The 24609-nt window shown below is 38.8% G+C and overlaps 1 protein-coding gene across 1 annotated transcript in view; it reads left to right on the top strand.

The window, feature by feature from the left end:
- ADGRB3 (adhesion G protein-coupled receptor B3) overlaps nucleotides 1–24609 on the top strand; it is a 732856-nt gene that overhangs the window by 297486 nt on the left and 410761 nt on the right. The window contains exons 6-9 of the mRNA XM_037034281.1: nucleotides 1539–1703; nucleotides 2044–2208; nucleotides 19672–19773; nucleotides 20145–20251. Coding sequence (XP_036890176.1) covers nucleotides 1539–1703; nucleotides 2044–2208; nucleotides 19672–19773; nucleotides 20145–20251 — 539 coding nt within the window. The remainder of the gene's footprint in view (nucleotides 1–1538; nucleotides 1704–2043; nucleotides 2209–19671; nucleotides 19774–20144; nucleotides 20252–24609) is intronic.

Raw genomic sequence — 24609 nt, 5'->3', positions numbered from 1 at the left:
AAAGTAGGTTGAAAGCACTTACTCATAATCTGCCAGGCTTTCTTGCATGTTTAGATGAGTTTCCATAGCAACACTAACTTATGCTGGAACTTAGATTCATGGTGAATTCTCTTCACTGTAAGGAAATTGACTATGAACCAAGGAGTGATATTGGAAAATGAAGACAATCATATGCTGTTGCATTTATAACTCTTCTATGATAGTTAAGGCATTCTAAATCAGGTAAATATTTTTGCCTATTTTATTGGCTCATTTGCATTTTGTGATTATGCCTTTGTCAATGCTGTTGCTTTTTTCCTAAATTATCCAAATTTCACCATAATATGATTATCCCCCATTAGATGTCATCTGTCCTCTGAAAGCCTTCACATGCCGTGTTAAGACATTATTGCTTTTACCTATTATTTATTTTCATGCATAATGTAATTCTTCTACTAAGTTATAAGATATTTGAGGTTGGGATTTATATTTTATTTCTCTAGGTCTCATAACTCTTATCATAGTGTCTGATAAGTAATAGACTCTCACAGATCATTTTAGTGAATAAATAAATGAATCTCAATTTGAATCTCCCAAAGACAAGTTCAACAGTCTATTAAATTTTAGTCACAAGACACCTGGGAGTAATCTTGACCCTCCCTCCACTTCAGCTCCCATGAGACACCCATGCCATGCCTCCTCCCCAGTAGCTCCCTAATCTTTCCAGGACACTCCGTGGACTGCCTTGTCATCCTAGCTCTGACTGTCCCTACCCTCTCCCATAATTCTTTCTCCATCCTGCATAAGATCTGATCATAGAGTCCTTTTTAAATAAAGCCTTCACTGGCTTCTTAATGATCTGAGAATAATAGTCCAAATCCTTCACACAGTTGACCAAAAGCCTACAAAATCTCACATTTATCATTTTGCCCAACTCCTCTGGTAGAACTCCTCACCTGGCTCTCTCGATTCCATTCACAATGGCCTTCATTCAGGTCCTGGAACTGCCCATGTTTCTTCTGCCAAGGGTCTTTGTACATCTCCGTGGGACTCACCCTAACCTTAGGTTTTCCCCCATTACCTTTGAGGGCTTGCCTGAAAACTCATGTCAAGGAAGATTTCCCAGGCTCTCCAAACTCTTCATGGTATCTTGAAAGTATCCTTTGCAGCAATGCTATGTAATTCATCTCCTAAGCTTGTAACAAATTATTTAACTCATTCTAGGAGCTTCTTCTCTAAAATATGAGCTCTGTGAATTATTGCTCAGTATTTATTTTGTTCACCGTACCCATCAAGGACTTGCTTGCATTTTTGAGTGATCAATAAATATTCTTGAAGAAATAATTGAATCAAAAAAGATTACATGTAAAAAGAAATGGAAGTGAAAAATAAGGTAATAGGAGCTTTAAGGGTAGTAATAAAATCGTATGCCAGTGTGCCTATCCCCTGTACCCCCTCAGAGTCCTTTGACTGGGGCCGTGCTTCAAGCCGAGGTTTACCTTGAGCTTTCTTCTCTACTGGAAGATCTTCTCACATGGTCTCTCTTTCTGCCTTGGCAGTTGATGGACAGTGGCAGGAGTGGAGTCCGTGGAGCCAGTGCTCGGTGACCTGCTCCAACGGCACCCAGCAGAGAAGCCGGCAGTGCACTGCCGCCGCTCACGGGGGTTCCGAATGCAGAGGGCCGTGGGCAGAGAGCCGGGAGTGCTACAATCCCGAGTGTACAGGTGAGACCCGCTTACCGCGTTTAAGAGGCACCTGCCATTTGAAAACTGGGGCGGGACCATGCCGGATGATTATATCTTTCTAGTAAGTGAAGCCAATTGTTCTCGGACTCATTTTTACTGTACGCCACATGAATAAAGCAGAAAAATTCAGGAGCGTCTTAATTCAAATATCGGTTAAGTTGATGAAGTTTAATACTGAACTTGTACTTTTTACAAGTAAGTTTTAATGTCCAGTTGATTCTATAAAAATTGAACAGGCAATAATGGGGCCTTAGATTGTTAAATTATGAAAGCAGTGTGTGGTGGACTGCTGACATGGACCATGACACATTTCTTTCAGCCAATGGCCAGTGGAATCAGTGGGGTCACTGGAGTGGCTGTTCCAAGTCGTGTGATGGTGGCTGGGAAAGGCGAACGAGGACCTGCCAGGGTGTAGCGATTACAGGACAGCAGTGCGAAGGAACAGGCGAAGAAGTGAGAAGATGCAGTGAGCAGCGATGTCCTGGTGAGAACGAACTGCGGTTATCCCAATGAAAACATTTTTAGCATCAAAAAAAGGATTAAAAATATTTCCATTGGTTAGGGCAGTACTTCCTCAGTTGAAGGATTGCTAATGATAAGTGGCAATTTACTTGTTTCCATAATGTATAGAGTAGCCTCTGTGTATGTTCACAGACTGCGCTACAGGTTCTCTAACCATCTGCTGCAAAATGACATTGAACATGCACTAACACAAAGGCAGCCATGTTGAACAGCAACACGGCTGGATGGGATTCAAACTAGTTTGGGGTATTATTTTTTTTTACCATTAATTATTTGTTTAGTAAGAACCCAAACACATTGCCTTAGATGATTTATAGTAGAAGTATAAAGATATAAGTGTTAGATAGCTAAGTGAGAAAATAAAGAGATGATGTTGAAATTCAGAAGCTTGTAAACTTTGCTGTTAATTCATCTTGATGTATGATCTTGGACATCCCCATTTACTTGTCCTTGCCCCATTTTCCACTGAAAAAGGAAATTCCTATGAGGAACACATTTTAAAATGAAAGCACAGCTCTTAATTAGTAGTGAAAGAATGGGAGTGCGGACACATTAAAGGATTTTTACTTTAAGCTTAGGAAGAAATGAGAGTTGGGAAGGCCTGGGTGATATTTCATATACAGGGTTTGGCACAAGTAAGTTGTGAGGGTGCGAAATAGAGTTCCTTCTCGTATTATTATTCATTAATTATTGTGTTATTTTCCATACAAACAGCTGTAAACCTATTTTTCCCCACCCTGTATTTTAAAACATTGTATAGAACAAAGATTCTTTCCTAATTGTGTGTATGTTTCCTAAAATATTATTGACATACTGAGCGAGGACTTAATAAATAAGGGAAAATTAGGATTTTAGAATGCTATCATAGGGCAAATTGTAATAAATGTGCTGGAAAAGATGAGGGGAGTTTTAGCACATCACAGCTGTGTATGGAGAGCGCTGACCTTGGAGAGTTTGAAGACCCAGCTAAAGCCATGTGGCTGTGGGCGGTAGCTCGCTGATCTCGCTGGCTTTCTGGTTCCTAGGGAGTAGGGCAAGGGCAGCGTTCAAGGTTCCTTTTTCAGTTCAGAAAATTAGGGATTTCTGTGTCAATCTAATACAACTACTTCAATTTAGAAAAACCAAGGAGTTCTCAGAAATATGTAGGGGTCAAAACTTTGTATTTCTTCATACTGAGAATTTTAATGACTTCTCATAGTTCAATTCTAATACCAACAGAAACAAATCTAAGAGTAACAATGTCAGTAGGCTTTTTTAGAGCTTACTAGAGATCTAAAATGCATTTGTTACTTCTTAAGGCCCTATGAATTTAGAATGGTAAGAAGTCAGAATGCAGGGCTTTGTTGAGAAGGATACCTATGCAGATTAGCACTGTGAAATTGCTGCTGTGCTGAATAAGAATTAAGAAGCATTACACTGAACAGATTTTTTTTTGTGCCAGGGAGAAATGGTATTAGAACAGTAGGCATGATTAAATGAGACTTTTAATATTTGAAGTTACTTAAACTAGTCTAAGCATGCCAAGGTTCTTAACTGGGCTTTTAAAACTGTCATCTGCATATACAGAGGTACGATGGAGCTGCTGCAGTCCAGTTTAAAAGATTGCCACCTGCTGTTTAGAAAACATTTTACATATTCATTTACAAAAAATATATATACTGTACCTCATTTGCTAGGTTTGTTTGCTGGCTTTTATGATTTAAAGTAGGTTGACACATTATATAGAATAGTAAATAATTTTTATATTATGTGTATTATGCTATGTTATATTACATTATAGAGGTGTGGGCAAAAGTGGGTTTACAGTTATTCACGTGGAAAAAGACTTGCAGGCTATGATTATTATACTAGTTTGCTTTATAACTCTGTGTTTTGTGTACTCACAACTGTATATCTGCTTTTGCCCACCCCTGTATATTTAGTATTAACCTTAACATTTTTCTTTTTCTCTTTCCATAATATGATTTGAAAGTATATTATACATGGAACAACATAATGGCTCCAAGGTTATATACTGACAACATAAATTGAAAAAACTTTTGAATTATCTTAACAGTTACTAAGTCGTTTTTCTTCTTTTGTCAATAATCAATTGCAACAAATGTTCTTCTTAAAATTATGTTTTTTAGGTATCATTTTTAGTGCTGTTCATTCTTAATTTTTCTTGAGGTTGCTGAAAATAGCTAGTATTATTTTTATGCTTCACTTAATTTGGATGCAAAACACATTAATCAAGTTTGCCAAGAAACAAACCTTCAGTTGTCAGGAAAGAAAAATATGATATACTCACTTCTTTGTCTGGGTAATTAATGAAAATAATGATTAATCAGCTGGATTTAATCAAAAGCTGTTATGGTGTCTACTATAAAAATGAAAAATAAAGTTTCCATCAAGATTTATATATTCCTTCACTGGTAAATAGATAAAATAAAGTATTAAAGAGAGCAGCACAGTATAGGAAATATAGTCAATAATATCATAATAACTGTGTACAGTGCCAGGTGGGTACTGGAAATATTAGGGCAATGCTTTGTAAAGTACGTGATTGTCTAACCGCTATATTGTACACCTAGAACTGATATAAGGTCATACTGAATGTGAACTGTAATTAGATTTTTTTAGTTTTAAAAAAATAAATTGGAATTTTTTTAAAGAAAAAGCATCACTGACCAAAAATAAGATATTGCTTTTGTCCTCATAAAGAAACAGAAATAGAGGGAGGAAAAATACATTTATTTTTATATATTATATTTGTGTTTTATATTTAACAGTATATATGTTTTATATATTATATCTAATATATGTGATACATATATATATACACACACACACACACATATACATACACAGGGTCCAGCACAAATAATGCCCCCTTTTTGTTACATAAGAAATATTTTATTACAGAATCATAGGCATGTAATTCTGTAACATAACAGTATCACACTCAACCACACCATATGACATTTTAGATGAAATGTTCAAATTGCTGTCCATCCCGTGCAAGACATTTACTTCACCCTCCCAACCCCAGGGTCTGGCATTACTTCTGCCAGACCCTGTATATGCTGTTGGTTGAGTGATAGGGTCACTATGGGGAGAGAAGTTAAGTTACCCAATGTTTTCACTGGTCAAACTCACCAAACGGTAATGTCATTGATGTCATTCTCATTGTGCACACTCAGGCTTTGAGGGCTGAAATAGTAGAAAAGTAATAAGTAGCTGCCATGATTGAGTCACATTGCTACACTGTGATAACATACTAATGTCAGTCCTCTGTTATTTCCCTGGTTCGTATGGTGCAGAAGGCAGACGTTACTGGTGGATTGGCTTTTGGTACCTTTCAGGCTTCCAGGGCCTCTTGGCATGTCCCCAGGGAAGGGGTGTGCTAGTCCTACGGCTCCAACTCAAAGAGCCGTTACTCCTTAGTCGTTATCTGCTGAGTTGGAGCATACCATTCACAGGGAGATGTTAAACTTAATTTATACACAATATGTCCTTGTTGGGGTCATAATGGCTTTTATTTACAAATGGTGAGTGTGCCTGCAGATTTAATGTCCTGAGAAAAATCTGTGAAGTGAGATAGCTGTGTCATAAATGTACAGAGTAATAGCCATTTAGGCTAGAGATAAGCAGTTACTGGGATATTTAACTCGAAACATTCATACCACAGGAGGTTAGCAGTGATGTGTGTAATTCCAAACTTGTCTTGAACACTGCGGTGCACTTGCATTAGCATTTGGCAACTTGTAGTATCGTAAATGTAAATCCTCTTCCCACTTAGGCAAAATAGCCTTCTGGGAGGGACTGACTGTCCCTTATCTCTGTAAGGTTGCTCTTCAAAAGGATTCTGTCTCCTCTGGAGACCAAGGGAGACTTCCATTTGGTCTCTGAGTCTTTTTGTTTTAACTGAACTCTGGTAGGAAGAATGAATCTCTAAACTTGCTTACATCATACTCCTGTCTTCTTTGCATGTCTGTCTTCCTTGTCCAGAGCTGTGCTTCTCAAGCATCAGTGCATATTAAGAATCACCCAGAGAGCCTGTGAAAACACAGATTCCCCAGCCAGGCCCCCGGAGGGTCTCACTAGTTGCTCTAGCAGGGGCCTGCAAATTTGCCCTCCTAATGAGCTACTAGATGACGTTGACCCTGCTGCGTATTACTTCCTAGGTTGCACTGGGTCAAAACACATACTCTAGTTTCCCCTCATCTGTGGTTTCACTTTCCAGAGTTCAGTACCCTGTGGTCAACTGTGGCCTTAAAATACTAAATGGAAGGTTTCAGAAATAAACAATGTGTAAGTTTTAAATTGCATGCCATTCTGGGTAGCAATGTGATGAAATTTCACACCATTCTGTCCCATTCTGTCCAGGGTGTGAATCATCCCTTTGTCCAGTGTGTCCACTCTGTAGATGCTGCCCTCCTCTTAGTCATTTTGTAGCCTTCTTGGTGAGTGGATGGTCTGTTGAAGTATTGCAGTGCATATGTTCAAGTAACTCTTATTTTACTTAATGCCATATTCCCATAACTTTATTACAGTATATTTTAACATCGATTATTTTATTATTGGTTATTGTTGCTAATCTCCTCTTGCTGTCCCCAATTTATAAATTGAACTGTACCATAGGTATGCTTGTATAGGAAAGAAACATAGTATATGTAGGGTTCGGCACTACTATGGTTTTGGGCATCCACTGGAGGCCTTGGAGCTTAACACCTGTGGGTAAGGGTGGGATTACTATGAATAAGTAAAGTAGTAAAATTAGTGAAGAAGTAGCCAGCAGTGCTCTGCTTCAACTCCTAAAGAAGGTGGACAATTTTATTTTCTGTATACTTCTTCAGAAATAATAAGGGATTGTCTCTGGAATCAGGTGATAATGAAAATTCAGACAGTCCATTTCAGGTCTCCCTAGCCCACTCATGTTTCAACCAAAATGAGGTCTCTTAAAAGCAGTCACTTAAAGAAAATTAGGCTTTTAACTACTTGTTGTGAACAAAGGTGGTTTTGTCTTTATGTAACTCCCAGTCCCCTTTGTTCCTCTGCGGAGAGGAGGAGAGACAACTTGAGCATCGTTTGAATGCCTCTGATACAAAGCTGTGCACTGTCAAGACACAGGCCTCCTGCAGTCCTGCCACCTCCAGCTCCTCTCCTCCTGGGCAGGAGCACCGCTCACTGCCTCCTGTCTTCCAAAGCTGAGAACTGCTGAGCACACAGGGCTCTGTAACATTCTATGGTGGCGGGGGGCGGGGTGTTGTCAGGGAGGAGGATGAATGGAGCCTTAGCTCACATTGACTTATTTCCTCCTCTGTTCCCAGTAGGAGAAGTGGTGGATTAATCACTATTGATACAGTATTTTGTCTTTGTTAGAGAGAAGTTTAACAAGTTAATAAGTCAGACTTCTAAATTGTGAGAACCACTGCATTTTTAAAGCTAAATGTAATCATTATTAGACACCCAAATATGTGGCATAAAATTTACATTTTTAAAATTATTTTTATTTTTCATAACCTCAATTAGAGGTTGTATTCAATACTATTTTGTGTTTGTTTCATGTATACAACATAGTGATTAGACAGTCCTATACTTTACAAAGTGTTCCTATATTTCTAAAGAGAAATAAAGCATACTGCTTTATATTGAAATATTCACATAAAGGCTGGCGCCTGCTTTATAATTTTTCATTCCAAAGCATAAGATTATCACTAATAGTACTTTTAAAAAGCTCCTAATTCATTAGCATTTCATCTTTATTTTTGCAGTCAAATGTTATGAGTTATATTATTACATGTTGAATATTATTACAAGTTTCAAAGGTTAAGGCAAGTGTCCGCACTGAATATTTTGGGGCATAGCAAATAATGTCACCCCTGAGTGTCCAGATTAATTGTTCACCGAAAACCGAACGCTGAGTTTGGGGTCCACAGTAGGTGGCACTAAGGATGAGGTCTTTCATCTTCAGTGTTCTGTTTGTTCTGCCACGGCACCTTAGATGCATTCAAAAAGCAGGGGGATGAGATGAAACTGGATACCCTCTGGTGAGAGACATTACCTGTTGCTTAATAAATATCTAAGAAAGCATTTTATTACCTACTCCAGGCTACAGTTCTACAACAAATGAACTAAATTTCATAGGCAGAATCACTGGGGTCTAAAATAATGAATATGTATCCCAGATAGTACTATATGTGCCTTAGTCACACCTGTTGCTATGGAGATACTTATTATCATAGTTTGTCTTATCAGATTGCTCATCAGATGAAACTTTGAGAAAATTCTCACAGCTTCTGCTACAGCAGAAACTTGAAAAGCAATTTGTTGTAATTTCATATTACCCTACCTTGTCAAATTTAGAAATATTTGACAACATGCTGATCATTATCAAATTGAAATAAAAAAAGTTAAGCAGCACTTTTCACTGTATTCCCTTTCATCCCATATTGTTTTTATAGTAAAAATAAACATATTTTAGAAACCATTTAATTATTTTTAAGTAAAAAAAAATTAAATTATTGTAATTAGTAAAACCCCTTTTTGAATTCAAAGTTTATCAACACTGTGAACCTGAACAGGGTCCCTGACATCCTCTTCCCATTTATTTCCCTCTGCACGGACACCCGGACATGGGAGGGCCCTGAAGCCCTGCACTGGCGCTCTCTGGTTGCTGCCTCGCCCTCTTCAGCCATCACCTGTGTGGGAAGCAGCCACAACTCTGCCTCTTCGTGCTCTCATCTCTTCCAAACACCTGAGAGCCGATTTCAACCGGGGTGTCAAATCAGACTGTATCACCAGAAGGGTGTTTCTCTCTGACCACGAAATCATTCCTGTCATCTGAAGTCATCTCTTCTTCTTACCAGACCTTGAGTTAATGCTGGATCCCACCTCCATCAAGGACCACCCCCCCAAGCCAGTGACCCTGCTTTCTCTTCTCCAAGCCACTACTTGCTTGTGGGGGAGGGGCAGTGTGGCCCAAAGTGCCTGGGACTTAGAGTCAAACAAAGTTTGGCTTTAGGCCTCAGTGTCCTCATGTATAAAATGGGGATAATAACATGTACCTCAGGGGATTGTTTTAAGGATGAAAAGATGAAATACTATAACTAATTAGAATTATTAAATGGCAGCGTAGGTCCTCTTTATCCAGTTAAACATGTGATTACAACAACCACCTTTTGTCATCTCTTCCACACAGGTTTACCTGATTGTTCTTCCCAAGTCATGGCCTTAGTCACATGACTCCCTTGCTCAAAAAACCTCCATAGATTCTCATTAATTGCCCAATGTAGTTCATACCAGGATCTTCATCCATCAGCTAGTTAGCTTTCCAAGGAGATATATATATATTTTTTTCTCCTGTTGCTTGCACTGTTAAAAGATGTCTCCTACCTTAATCATTCTTCTTTCTCCCATAGTCAGATGAGTGATTTTCTTTCTTTGAACCTCTGTAAACTTGCTTGTGCTCCCCTTGTTATATTTACTATTACACATATGTATTATTCTATCTCTTAGTTAGAATTCCAGCTCATTGCAAATGAGTTTCTATTTTCTTCCCCCACCCCCAACCCACTAGCCTGCATGGAATCTAGTTAAGTATAGTAGGTCACTAGATACTTGCTCTTTTGAGTGTTTTTATTCAATATCATAAGTGCTATAACTGGACTAATGAAATCATTTATATAAAACATGATTAAAAGTTTCAAAATGACTATGAATGTAATGCCTTATGCTTTATAATCTTTTATTCTTTCAAAATGCTGTTAGTTAATTAGAATTGCAATGGACATTTTTAACACATATACTATTCTTTTTTATAGTTACAATTTGTGGCACAATCCTCCCTTCCTTAGAAATAAATTCATGAGATGTTGGACATAAAATATGTGTAAGTTTTTATAGCAAGTTTCTTAATTTCCCCAAATCTCAGTCCAGTTTCTTCTTTTTGGCCAGAGCTCCTGAAGGTACTCTGGTAGCCTTGAATTGGCTAGAACTGGCCCCAGGTGTGCCCAGATGGCGGTTCCAAAGGTCTCAGGGTGGTGGACAAGCTGGGGGGTGTGGCCTATGGCCCCCAGATTGGAAAAGTCTTACCAGTTACCCTAACCTGCCGCCAAACCTTCCTATTTTCTACATGCACCGTGACCTGAAGAAGGCTGTGAGGCCCTGTTATCCTCACCGGAGTCTCGGATAACATGGAAAGTCAAGTAAACACAGTTCTCCAGCAAAAGCCCCTTTATACCCTGACGTGAACCTTAAAACTCACTGAAAGATATGGTTATAGTCTTCACAATTGAAGGTAGAGATCTATTTTTATTATTATTAACAGTTTGGAACTACAACTGATCTTGTGTGCTGAATTGAAATATATAGCTTAAGAAAATAATAATCCAGAATTTTCAGATATGTGCATATATTGATACAAAATTGTCTAGACCAGGGTCCCCGATCAAGGGGCTGCAGACAGGTACTGGTCAGGGCCTGTTAGGAACCAGGCTGCACAGCAGGAGCTGGGCTTGAATGTAATGGGCTTGAATGATCCTGAAACTATCCCCACCCACCCCCCAGTCCATGGAAAAATTGTCTTCCTCGGAACTGGTCCCTGATGCCAAAAAGTTTCAAGACTACTGGTCTAGACCAAGGACTCAAAAAAATAACCTATAATGCACGTTGTTTGCTAATGAATTTAAAGTTCATGCTGACTTGCAGACTAGAAACAAATTTTTGCAAAATGTGTAAATACCTTGTTTACTATACAGCAAATGCTTAGAGATAGTGTAATAGCTATAAGATTGGACTGAGAGAGGTGTTTGACTGACATTGGTCCACCGTGTCCTGCATGAGTGATCTCTCTTCTGTCTTAGTTTCCTCATATTTAAAATGAGGATAATACTTGCATCCACTTCATCAAGTTATGAGGAATTAGATCGATTAAAATACAGAATGCACTTAGAAGAGCACCTAAGTCACAGCAGTAGGTAAATAATTGCTGTTATAACTGTTCTTTCAACCTGAGACTGATGAAAACTATTTTCTCTGTAAAGGAAGAGAAACTATTTTCTCTGTAAGGAAGGCTGTTGGGACACACATTCCACAAACACCCTTTTTCTTCCCTCAGACCTTAGCTGCACCATGAATTCTTCACGTCAGAAGGCCCCGCCACCGAGATGGGAGCTGGGAGCTGTGTGAGCACAAACCCTGGATCTCTCTCATTCACTTCTGTGTCCCCCCAGCTCAGGGAATTCCCAAGGCATGAGAATTAGTGACTGGCCAGCAAGAGAGACTCAAAATGTGGGGTCATGCATGGTGCCCTTTTCCCCCTGCATGCCAGCTCTACACCAGAATCGATTTCTCTTTAATGCTAAAATTCTAGCAGAAGGGGTGAAAACTAATTTCCCACATCAAATGGATTTAAACCCTGTATAATTTTTGCTATTTTTAAGAGAGGGAAAATCACTTTGAGTGGACAGATGAGCAGCTAATCCCTAGGTAATTGCTACCTTGTTTTAAGGGATCATGCTAACCACATACTTGCAGCGTTAAGTGCAGTTGTATCTTACAGATGGGTTTTTATATCTTTGCCCTCCTGATAGTGAACAGTGGGATCTTTCATCTGATGAACAGAGTTGCTGTTCCATTTTACTAAAGCATAAGAAACAGAGTCCTTCCTATTGCTACACAATAATATGGTTTTATTTCGAGCACAGAGAGTGGCCTGAGCTAATTATGTATTTTCTCATTTACAAAATGCACATACGTAGTGTTAAACAGGAAAAAATTAACCCAAATCTCTATCTCCAGATAGAGATGTTTCTATGTTTCTCTCATGTGCTTTAGCTCCATATTCCAACTAACTTCTTGATAATATCGAGACAGGCTCAAATATCTCACACTCAGAAGTATTTTCAGCATCTTCTTTCCCAAGCCCTGTTATCTTGTGCTGGATCTCAGTGTGTAGCACACCAGACATGCTTCCTGGAGCCTGAATTTCATTTTCATTTCTCTCTCCTCCTCACCTCCTACATGCAGTTACGGAGCTGAGCCCAAACCACGCACTAACTAGATTTTGAATCCATGCAGCTTACATTGCCATTTCCTGTGATTCCACGCCCTTTCCCCAATTACACCATTTAGATTTATCACAGGCCTCCCTGCCTTCTGTCTCACTTTGCTTCAATCCATTTTCCACACGGGGGGTCCAGCATTCAAAACGTTATAATACATTTCCCTTGCCTTTAAATTTAAACTATTAATTTACCTCATCCTATACCAACCTTCTTCCTCCCACTTCTACTGATCCCAATGCCACACTCCAGTCGTTCTGAAATGCTCCCGGTTCCTTGGGTGTCCCATGTTCTCCTTGTACCCTGGGTCTTCCTGCATGTGGTTTTTAAGAGACATTTCCCCTTTCCTTACTGGCTAGCTCCTGTCTATTTTTGCACCTGAAACTTGGACATCTTGTGGAAACTCTCCACTGACGAGCTCTCCCCTAAAGTACTTCGTGGGGCAGCCTGGACTTCTCAGAGCCCAGCCGGGGTTCTGTATGGTGTGTTCTTCACTTAGTATCTCTCTTACCGTTTGGAGAGTTGAGAGACCTTGACTAGTCGCGTTCATCCTTTTTATGTGCTGTTTTTACCAAGGTGACTAAAACATTGTGGAGCTCAGTGAATGTGTGTAGAATGAACAGAATCCGTAAGTGGCACTGAGGAGAGCCACCACTGGCGATGGCAGAAATGCGAGATGGAAGAAAATGAATTTTTATTTTGATTTCTAAGCTGTTTTCCTTTTGGTATGAACATAAGTAGACCTACTTTCTGAAGTAAGTTTTAAAGATATAATATTCAAAGTATGCCAAATCACCTTTGATGAAATATTTAAAGCACTGTGGGGTTTGACATTACTACAGAAAAGCTGGAGATCCTGGGCCAGTTTGCAACATGAATGTATGATTCCCTGTCATCTTTCTTATTATCTGTACCCTGTGTTTCTGTCTCTAAGAACCAAAATGAATCCACCGCTTCTGAATCTACCCTGAAGAAAACAAAGCTTGTCGACCCCTCTAGATTTCAAAAATTACTGTGATTTGGGGGGATAGTACCTATTGGAAGGAGACCGTAATGGTTGTTAGTAGGTAAATGGGCATTAATAACTGAGGGCTGTGGTTGGGAAAAGAAAACCTACATATTTAATCAGCTTCCACCTTGACCAGGTAGGATGCGTGCAGATCCCATGAGGGGATTCTGAAAAGGGTCCCTTGGACCTTGACCAAGTTAGACACACTCTGCAAGGTAAACGTTTGCCAACATCCGGTACTCTGGAAGCCTCGTTTGACTAATCTTTTAGGAAAACCATAGTTGCTAACCTGTGTCTCTTACCGGGCCTAAGTGAGCATTACTACCTACTGCCAGCCTATTAACTACATATACACTGTCCTCACTACTGAGTCATCCTCATTTCTGTCATCATCAGTATTTGGGGTGATCAGAAGTAGATCTTTTCAAAAGATTTGGTAATTTTTTGGTTAAAAGTGTATGTTCATGTATATCATGAATGCTAGACTTGTGAGTGCTATGTACTCTACAAGTGAAACAAAACAGAAAAATCGCCATCTTCATTATGCTCACTTTCTAGCAGGAGGAGGCAAAAAGTATGTAGAAAGCTAGAAAAAAAATATGTAGAAATTATAAGGTGACAAGTGTTTTGAACACTAAAGCAGGGGAGTGTTTGGGGGGCCAGTCAGAAAATCCCTGATGAAATTAAATAAAACGAAAGGCAGTAAAGGCACAGGTTGGGGAGAGGGGAGACCCAGGGAAAAGAGAACAAGTGCGCAAGCTCCCAGGCAGGAGCTTGGTTGGACTATTGGAGAAGCATCTCGGTGCTCGTGTAGCTGAGGTGGGGGCAGAGAGCTTGGAGGTGGTGGGAGCTGCAACAAGGGGCCAGATAGAAACAGGCTAATTTAATCACTAAACATTGTACCTACATGAAAAGAAGACATTTTTTTTCTAATAGTATACCTTTAAAAAAATCAAGCACTGACCCATATTTCTAAGTATACTGTTAAGTTACTACCTCTGCCCACCATGATTTTGAACCTTACAGGTTTCAGCGGCTGGCCTAGTAAACGTTTCACCCTATTGGCCCACCTGTGCCATCTAGTGGTGAACGCTTGCAATTACCAGATTTTCTGACCACACAGTCAACCGTGGGGGAGGGGCATTGCCCAGAGGAGTGCTTTCAGAATAACAATAGGTGTGAAAAGCTTTCTGAAACCACTACTGGGAAATAAGTCTGTGGTGCAAATTGCTTCTTTATTGGTTTATGTCAAGACTAAATAAAAAAAAAAACTTATAGCAAGAAGTTTTATGAAACTTATTTCATTTTTCATCAACGAACCAAGGAAAATTTGAGTTTGAACACTGAAAACCGAAGTACAATTGAAGTGAACGTGAATTATTACAAAAGAAGAGATGATGAGGAAGAAGATATTGGACAGAGTTTGGATGTATACATGAAAGAAAAATAATTTAATGTAATAGTAACATTAGATTAATGATTGCTATGTCTTTTAAAATAGGCTAGTTGTTTTATATAGAATTCAATTATACAATAGACTATGCATAATGTATTTTGTTTTAATATGTAGTCTAATTTTTCTTTTTTTTCATATTCTACAGTAGTTTTAGCTGACTTTTACAGAAAACATAATTACTTATTAGAGTGTTGTCCAATACTGTGGCTATTAAGATTTAATTTTACATTAGTTGAAGTTAAATGAAATTTAAAATTCAGTTCTCAGTCTTCCAGGCTGCATTTCAAGTACTCCATGGCCACATTTGGCTCGTGGTTACCATATTGGGCAGTGGAAATACACTTGCATCACTGCAGAAAGCTCCTTTAGACAGTGCCCATCTACTATCTCGTCTCCTTAGTAAGAGTGATTCACTTAACAAAGGTGTTTTGATCACCTACTATATGTTGGACACCAAGTTCATTATAGCAGGTTAAAGAGAAATAAAGGAAAGCATGATTAGTCTCCTAAACAGCAAAATTTAGGATTTGGAGAGTTTCGCACATAACCAAAGCATTTAACCAAATATTTTAAATGTATTGTGAGAAGACCTGTAATATTTTGTATATTCAGTGACTAAAGTATTAAGAGAGGTTTCCCTGAGAATATTGCCATCTAAGATGTGTTTTAAAGATCAATAGGAATTTAAAACAAAACAAATGAAAAAAAGAGCAGAGATCATTTTAAGTAGAGGAGACAGCTCTCGCAAAGTCAGGGAAGTGTGAATTGGTGTGGAATGTGTGGACAATGACAGTTCTGTGAGGCTGATGTACCAGAGAATAAATGTGAACTGTCACTGGGATGTCAGTTTAGGTCTCACTAGAGGGCCTTTTTCATCACGCTGAGCCTGGTTATCTTTGTTGGGCAGGACTGGAGAACCTTGGAAAGGATTTAAGTAGCAAGTGATGGGGTTAATCTTCATTTTAGAGAGTACACTGTTGAGGTGGTATGAAGATTCAGTGAAGGGGGAAGATGCTGAACAGTAGTTGTCACTTTATGTCCAACCCTTCAGTTCAGAAAGCAAGCATCATACCTGTCCCCTTTGGTCCTCATTTCCTACATCACTTAGTCTACCCCCAAAATTGACCTCATGTCCACCTACTGCTTTTCCTCTTTAGTATAACCATCCTCCCAAAGGCCATCATCACTTCTGGGTGAAAGCACTGCTTTGGCTTTCTCAGTGATCTTACCCTATCTACTGCTTCTCTTCCATCTCTTTTAGCCATGGAAGGCAAACATGTTAAAATTAAAAATCAACTCTTGCTGATCATTGTTAGAACCCTTCAGTGGCTCCTTATGGGGGCCTGCAGGTACTAATTTTGGCCTGTTTCTCCATCCCATTTATTATTCTGTACTCCTTATTCTTTTGTCCACGGGTCTGGGTTCACCAAGCTCTTCTCTCCTTCCAGGCCTTTGCAAATACTGCTACCTCCTCCCAGAGTGCTTACTGTATGTACCTCACATAGCCAGTCTAAATAAGCATCACTTCCTCCAGGAAGCCTGCTTTGGTTCTTCAGCTTTGATTTTGAAACAGCAGCCTATACTGTTTGCAGTATCTGTCATAGTTGTACTCAAGTAATGGTGTGTTTGTCTGATGTCTGTCTCCTCCCTGAGGCAGAGAATGCTTCTTGCCTGAGGCAGAGAAGGCTTCTTTCAGACACCATTGGTCCTCTTTGGAACATAGCAACATGTTAGGTAAATGCTGAATGAACCAATGAAGTCGTTCCCCTAATTCAAATGGGACAGGATGACTGCCTTGGAAGCAGTGGACAATGTGGGCGTGGGTGGTTGCTGACCGTTGGCTGGTGACGGCTGCTGCATCACTTAATTTATTTCTCTGTGCTTCTGCTCTTGAAATATTGGAGGACGGAGTTCTGCACAGAGGCTGTCTCTACCCTTACTTGAGTTTTACTTTTTTTGTAATGGATTTCATTTTGTGATTTTATAGTTTTGACGTATAATGGCTCTGTCTCTATTTGGTACCACCTATCCCAGGCCGGATTTAGTGGCAAATCCAGCCCTTAGGTCCCATCAGCCCTTCTGCCCCTGAAACAGCCCAGGGCGGGGTGGGGTGGGGGGTGGGGGGGGCGGTGACAGGGCAAAGAGGGCGTGCCTTGGCTCCTGATGGGGGAGGTGTGGGGCTCCTTGGCAAGATGATTCCTTGCACATGGTTCTTCTCTGCTGCCTTTAGTTTTTTCTCTGAGTCCAACATGTAATAAAAAGAATCTTTGGCCCTGGCTGGTGTAGCTCAGTGGATTGAGTGCGGGCCTGCGAACCACGCAATCGAGGTTCGATTCCCAGTCTGGGCACATGCCTGGGATGCAGGCCAGTTCCCAGCAGGGGACTCACGAGAGGCAACCATACATTGATACTCCTCTCCTTCTCTCCTTCCCTTCCCCTCTAAAGATAAATAAATAAAATTTTTAAAAAAGAATCTTTGGAACCCCCCTGAGAAATTAATTACCTCTCTGGGCCTATTGTTCCTTATGGTAAATGGGTGGTCTCTACCTCGTAAGGTTTCTGAGGGAAGAGTAAATGAATCCAGGCAGGGAAGACTCTTAATAAGGGCTCCAGAATATTACTATTATTTTTAACATGTAGAAAAAATACATATGTACATATATAATTTATTGTTATTTAGGTAAAATTGACTTATTCATATGTTTGAAATTATCTAAGGGAACTATTTAACAATAAAAAAAATAAGAGTTGGATCATTCTGTGGAAACACAGTGCATGAGAGGAGGATAATGGCCCGCGTGCTCGGTGGAGGCCCGAGAGAGGACAGCTTTCTGAGACCCTTAAGGAAGTATCTCCAAGGAGGAGGGAGACGTCAGAGTGTGAAGTGCTTCCCTGAGTAGGGACTAACATGAGTGCGTCAGGTTAGGAGATCCTTGGTGGGCTGAAGAGAAGACATCTTTTGAAAATGGGGTTGGTAAAAGTTGAATCGGTTGGTAAACCACTCACCAAGCGAAGATTGCATAAGTTGGAAACAAGTGCCTATGCGTTTTAATGAGTATCTAGAGGGAGATGGTCTTGAACCACCCAAGGGAGCACAAAGGATGTTCAGGAAGTCAGAAGGAGAGCTGCTGAGGAGTCAGGGCTCCGGAACCCAGTCCCGGGGACCCTCCCGCAGCTCCGTCACTTCAGACACACCTCTTCCCTCGGGGCCCTGGTGTTCTCCTCCCGTAAGAATAAGGCGGCCTACGTGATCTTTAATGTCACTTTCAGTTCTCAAATACCCACGTGTTTAAACCACTCACCTTATCTTAGGTATTTAGAAAGGAAATATTATTTCAATATTGTATCAAATGACATTCTTCTCCTACTAATAACGGTAATATACCCTAAGGAGTTCGTAAATTTTGGTGTAGATTTGGTATCAGTAGAATTATGATTAGCGTGGATCAAGTAGTATATTATCTGCAAAGGAAGAAATTTCTCCCAGGAAGTCACACTCATGTGTATATTAGGTACTTACTATTTTAGGTCCTTGTTTATTTATTAAATGCAATTATATAACCATATATTAGCATGTTCACTTATTCAATTTTGAGCAACTTCTATGTACCAGATGCACCAGTAGGTGCAAGATACAGAGAGGAGCAGACAAGATCCCAGGCTAGGGGCAAAGGCGCGCATTGGGACATACAGGTGGCAGTGCTGTGAAAAAAGGACCACAGTAGGTGTGTCTGGAGAAGGGACTCGGGTGTTCTTTCATCTGGGAGAAAGGTGTCAGGATTAATACAATATAGACAGAGTTTGTTCTTTAATGAATTCTTTGGCTTTTCATTAAAATATTTCTGGTTTACATCTGTTATTGTTGATATTCCCTTTAAGTTTCTTTCCTCAGTAAATAAATTAAGCTTTTGAAAATAGTAAGGCCAAAAAATCAAATCAGTTTATTTTAATTTTTTTAATTTCTAAATTATATTTTATTGATCATGCTATTACATTTTCCCCCTTTGCTCCCTTTCACCCAGCCCCCACCCCCCACTCTTTCAGGTCATCCCCACACCAGTGTTCATGTCCATGGGTCAAGTGTATAAGTTCTTTGGCTACTCCATTTCCTATGCCGTACATTACATCCCCATGGCTATTCTGTAACTACCTATTTGTACTTCTTAATCCCCTCACCTCTCGTCCATTGTCCCCCATGCCCCGCTCCTGTCTGGCAACCATCAAAACACTCTCGGTATCCACAATTCTGTCTCTGTTTTTCTTGTTTGCCTAGTTTGTTTTTTAGATTCAGTTGTTGATGGTATGTACTGACTGCCATTTTATTGTTCATAGTTTTGATCTTCTTTTTCTTAAGTCACTTTAACATTTGATATAATAATGGTTTGGTGATGAGGGACTTCTTTAGTTTTTCTTATTGCCCTTTGATTTTATATGATGTAGTATGATTGTCATTATTGCCCTTGTATAAAGAATTAAAATGTTATATATTTGCCCTTTCAGTTTTATTCTTAAATATTACAGTTAATAAGTATAATATAGCTTTCAGTTTATTAGAGATTATTTTATTGTATAACATTCCAAAATATTATGAGTATCAGAAAGATTTTTTTATTTTTATGCTTGAATATAATTATCAATTTATAGACAAATCCAAATGACTTTTTAAAAAAGCCTATATAGTTAGCACTTTCAAAAGAAAGTACATTTCTGAAAAGATTTTGTAGTTAATGAGATGAAACCTGGTGGGTTTTTTAATTTGTTTATGGAGACATCGATAACATTTCAGTAAACAATATACTTTAAAGAAAATGAAAATGCTCTACAGTTAGAGCAATAAATTTGAGAACTGTTTACTCTCAATATTAAAAATATATAAGCACTGTTGAATTCAAGTCCCTCTGTTTTAAATTTCAGCACCTTATGAAATATGCCCAGAGGATTATCTGATGTCCATGGTGTGGAAAAGGACACCAGCGGGTGACTTGGCCTTTAACCAGTGCCCACTGAATGCCACAGGTAAAGTAGGATGACCCACCCAAACTCAAATGACAATTGCTGTCCAAGAACAGCACGCTCTGCTTGCTTATGAAGTCGTGTTTTTATCCTATGCCATAAATAAGTCTGTGCAACAAGCAAATGATGAGGCAATTTTGGTGAAGTGCTTCATAAACGGAGCCAATGAAAAGACTTAGAAAATATTGCTGATGCAATGGTTTCTCAGGGTGACTGATACATCTCACAAAAATCATCAAAATGACAATTTCACATGCGCGCTTTTTTGAAAGCAAGAAAATGCACAGACCCAGTGTTTTAGTCCGCCTCCCAGTTAGGCCATGCCTTCCAGCATCCCTGCTATAAAGCTTCTCTCTGTTCTTTGTGACTCGCAGGCACCACTAGCAGACGCTGCTCGCTCAGTCTTCATGGAGTGGCCTTCTGGGAACAGCCGAGCTTTGCAAGATGCATATCAAATGAGTACAGACACTTGCAGCATTCAGTAGGTGCAAAGCCAGCTTTAGTACTTGCTCTGTTTGTTTTTGCTAATGATCACTGTGTGAGAATTTAACCTTCTGCTGTACAATCACGTCAGAGAGAAAAAAAGCTCTGAAAAAAATGCCTACAGGAAAAAGGGATGTGATAGAAAACTGATTTTTATAAGTCAGTGCTAACCTGTTTGGTTCCTAGGGTATGGGTTTTGATGGATCCTGCTATTGAAATGAAAGAATTCCTTGTCTAATGGCTGAAAGGACTGAGGAAAATCTATTACTGTTTCATCGAAAGGAATAAAACTGTTTAGCATGACTGGCACAAATCTGTGTTAAAGAGTATGTAAGACATTTCAAAATACCATACATTTTAAAATTAAATTCTTTAGCATTTAGTAGCTAGGAATTGATAAAGCTGTGTCACTTAGGTATCAAATTTCTCACTGCATTTTGATGTTAAGACATGAACAGAATCCCAGTGTTGTTGCACCAGAGAAAATTAATTACTTGCACTAGATTATATGGGCCAGTTTTTTTGAAAACAACCCCTCTTTTCCTAGAGTATGATGTATGAATATTTTGAGCACAGTTAAACTTTCCTGGGTATATTGCAAGTGCAAATCATTCTCATTTGTCAGGGACGGTTGTCCTTGCATTCTAACAGCCGAGAAGAACTCTTTACACGAATGAACATCACGGGGTTTAGAGCAAAATGGGAGCATGAGACAACAGAAAAATGAAACAAGAGCCTTTACATTTTGTTGTGCTTTTTTTTTTCATTTTCTTACTGTTACTCCCAAATATGTATACTTCTCTGAAGAAAAAAGAAAACACATAACATTCTTGCTTGTGGATAGAGAAGCACCTTACACAATCATAACCCTTATCAATGAAGTAAATATATTTGATTAACAGAAAAAAAGTACATTTTTAAAGATCTGAAAAACAAATTCTGGCTAATATGTTTACTTACCAAACCAACAATTGAATCAATGATTATTTGACTATGCAGAACCTTATTTCTGTTATTGTATATATTTGTGTGTGTATGTACACATATATACATTTAATGATCTGTCCAGAAAGTATCTGGCCATGTAATATTGAAAATAGAGACATTTATTGAAGAAGATAAAAGATACAAGAAACATTATACATAGGACAATGGTGCTTCAGTCCTCTTCAAAGGAGGCACCTTGGGACCTCACAGAGTTCTCCCAATCACCACCAGTTGCCCTGTCATATTTTCCTGAATCTCATTGATGGTCTGAAATCTCTTCCCTTTCAAAGGTGATTTTGGTTTGGGGAAAAGCTAGAAGTCACAGGGCACCAAATCTGGGCTGTAGTGGGACTGAGTCACCTGGGTGATTTGATGTTTCACCCTAAACTCTGCGTGAGACATGATTCATAAGTGAGTGTGCTGTCACCAAGCTGCCAATCAGTAGTTGCCCCTAGCTGTGGCCTTCTGAATCATCCAAATAATTTCCTCAAAGAATGTTCAAGCTAAATGCAAAATTCCATGGGCATTCATTGTTCATCTTGAATACAACAACCACACAATACACATGCTCACTCAATGCAGTCTCCCACCTCCACTGACTAGTAGAGTGAAGTTGTCATTGTTCACAGTGTGCATCCCAGTCTCCTCTCCTTGCCTGCCAGGTCACATCTGTGTTGCTCAAACCATTCTCATTATATTAACAACAGTTGGACAACATTTTTTCTGGTCAGACTTCACATGTACAGACATATATATGCATTTTTATTATATATATATTTGTGTATAAATGTTCATAAAATATTAGTATACACATCAGTACATGCTGATTACACATGCATGCATATCTAATAATGTATAGATTTATATGCATATCAATAATCAATGACATTAGGCTTCACTGACTCTTATTTCTGTCAAAATAAAAATAATAGAAGCCCTGGCTGGTGTAGCTCAGTGGATTGAGCGCAGGCCTGCGAACCAGATGATCGCGGTTCGATTCCCAGTCAGGGCACATTCCTGGGTTGCAGGCCAGTTCCCGGCAGGGAATGCAGGAGAGGCAACCATACATTGATGTTTCTCTTTCTCTCTCCTTCCCTTCCCCTCTAAAGATAAATAAATAAATAAACCTCACTTAAAAATAAATAAATAAAAATAAAAATAATAGAGATAGGCTTGTATGCAGGCAAATAATCATCAATTCAATTACTGATTTGGTATATAAACAAATCAGACAACATTTAGTTGTCAGATTTTTTAGATACACTTTTCTGGGGGATATACTCGCATGTAATGACAGAATTTCATAATATAAAATGTAACAATATAAAATGTAAAGGTTCTTTTATTAATAGTTACCAATACTCAGACCTGTGTATTTCAGAGTTAAGTATAACCAAAAACTTTCTTTTGAATGTAATTTTTAGTGAACTTTACTTTACTCTAATTTTACACATTAAACTTTTTAAATTTAATCCTAATAATATGCATATACAGATCTTATTTATTCATGGGAATGAATGGGAATGACTGTACTGATTAAGTAGATCATAAGTCAGTCCTTACAAATTTGTTAAAAATGAATAATATCACTTTTTTTCTGAAATTATTTTTTACTGTCTTAGTGTCTTATACAGTAATATTTAAATGAGTTTACATTCTGTAAGTGCAGGTCATCCCTTAATAAAGAAACAGAAACATTCTGTGAAATAGAAGAAATGATCTCAAATTGTGAAACCCATAGAAATCAATCAATAATTTGACAGTCATTGGATATATCCCTTGTTGACTTATACATGTAAACCAAGAGCATGATATTCTAGACTAAAATGCAGCCTCTGTGTATTTATCCCCTGAAAAATACCAGACACTGAGCTGGGCATCTCCACAAATTAACTCCAGTCCTCGAGTTGGGTAGACCTGCCTCAGTTTCCATAGAAAGAAACTGAAGAATCACAGGGGAGCAATACGCTTAGTGAGACAGTGAACATTCTGTCCAGGTAGTTCTTCCAAAGCCTAACTCTTTTCTGGAGCTTTTGAGTTGAAATCATCTGTCCTAGATTTTTCTGGTTCTGTGTCCTTTGAAAAAGACCTATGATCTCACCCAGTCTTGACTTGCTATTTGCAAAATGAAATTGTTACCATTGTCTTACCATCTTGGGGCGTTTTGAGGAAATGTAGATGACACGCTATATGTGAAATGTTATAAAAGAGCTATTAACTATAAAATATTAATACTACATATACAGAGAATGCATTGAGTTAAAAATGTATTTCTTTTTTACTTTTAGTTTTGTATTTCTTTTCTTTTTATTAGTATTGTTATCCTATTATAGTTGTCCCAATTTTCCCCCTTTGCCCTCCACCTCCCAGCCTGCCCCTGTTCCCACAGTCAATCCCCACACCGTTGCCCATGCCCCTTCCCCCTCTTTCAGCCTTTATCCCCTCCCCATCTTCTGGCAGTTGTCAGCCTGTTCTGTGTTTCTGGTTCTATGTCTCTGGTTCTATTTTGCTTGTTGGTTTATTTTGTTCATTAGATTCCTCTTCTAAATGAGCTTATATGGTATTTGCCTTTCACTGCCTATTTCACTTAGCATAGTAGTCTCCAGTTCCATTCCTGTTGTCACAAAAGGTAGGAATTCCTTCTTTCTGCTGTGCAGTGTTTCATTGTGTAAATGTACCACAGTTTTTGATCTACTCATTTACTGATAGGCACTTAGGCTGTTTCCAGCACTTGGCTATTGTATATAGTACAGCTATGAACATTGCGGTGCATAAGTTATTTTGAATTGGTGTGTTTGGATTCTTAGGGTATAATCCCAGCAGTGGAATTGCTGGGTCAAAAGGCAGGTTTTTTTTTTAGTTTTCTGAGGAAATTCCATGCCATTTCCCACAGTGGCTGCACCAGTCTGCATTCCCACCAACAGTGCACTAGGGTTCCCTTTTCTCCTCAATCCCACCAACAGTTGTTGCCTTTTGATTTATTTATGATGGCCATTCTGAGTGGTGTGAGATAGTTCATTGTGGTTTTATTTGCATCTCTGATTTAATATTTTATATTTTACAGTGTGCTCACCCACTAATATTTTTCATTATATTTCTCTTAACCTTTTTACCCACCCCCTACACCTCTTCTTTCTGGCAATTATCGCTTCAATCTCTGTTTTTATTAGTCTGTTTTTATTTTGTTTTGTTTATTCATTAGTTCTGATTTTTTAGATTCCAAACATAAATGAAATCATATGATAAAAAATGTTATATCAATAAGAATATAATTTTAGAACTCAACATATTATTAACTTGAACTGTGCATCTAAAAATACAGCTATATTTTAGCTGAATTTTTAGCTGTATATTTAGCTGGATAGGTAG

The sequence above is a fragment of the Sturnira hondurensis genome, unplaced genomic scaffold (genome assembly GCF_014824575.4).
Source record: "Sturnira hondurensis isolate 20B ecotype Veracruz unplaced genomic scaffold, ASM1482457v3 Scaffold0022136, whole genome shotgun sequence".
Lineage (NCBI taxonomy): Eukaryota > Metazoa > Chordata > Mammalia > Chiroptera > Phyllostomidae > Sturnira > Sturnira hondurensis.
Note: the sequence above shows the minus strand (reverse complement) of the source record. Positions and strands in the feature narration are given on the sequence as shown.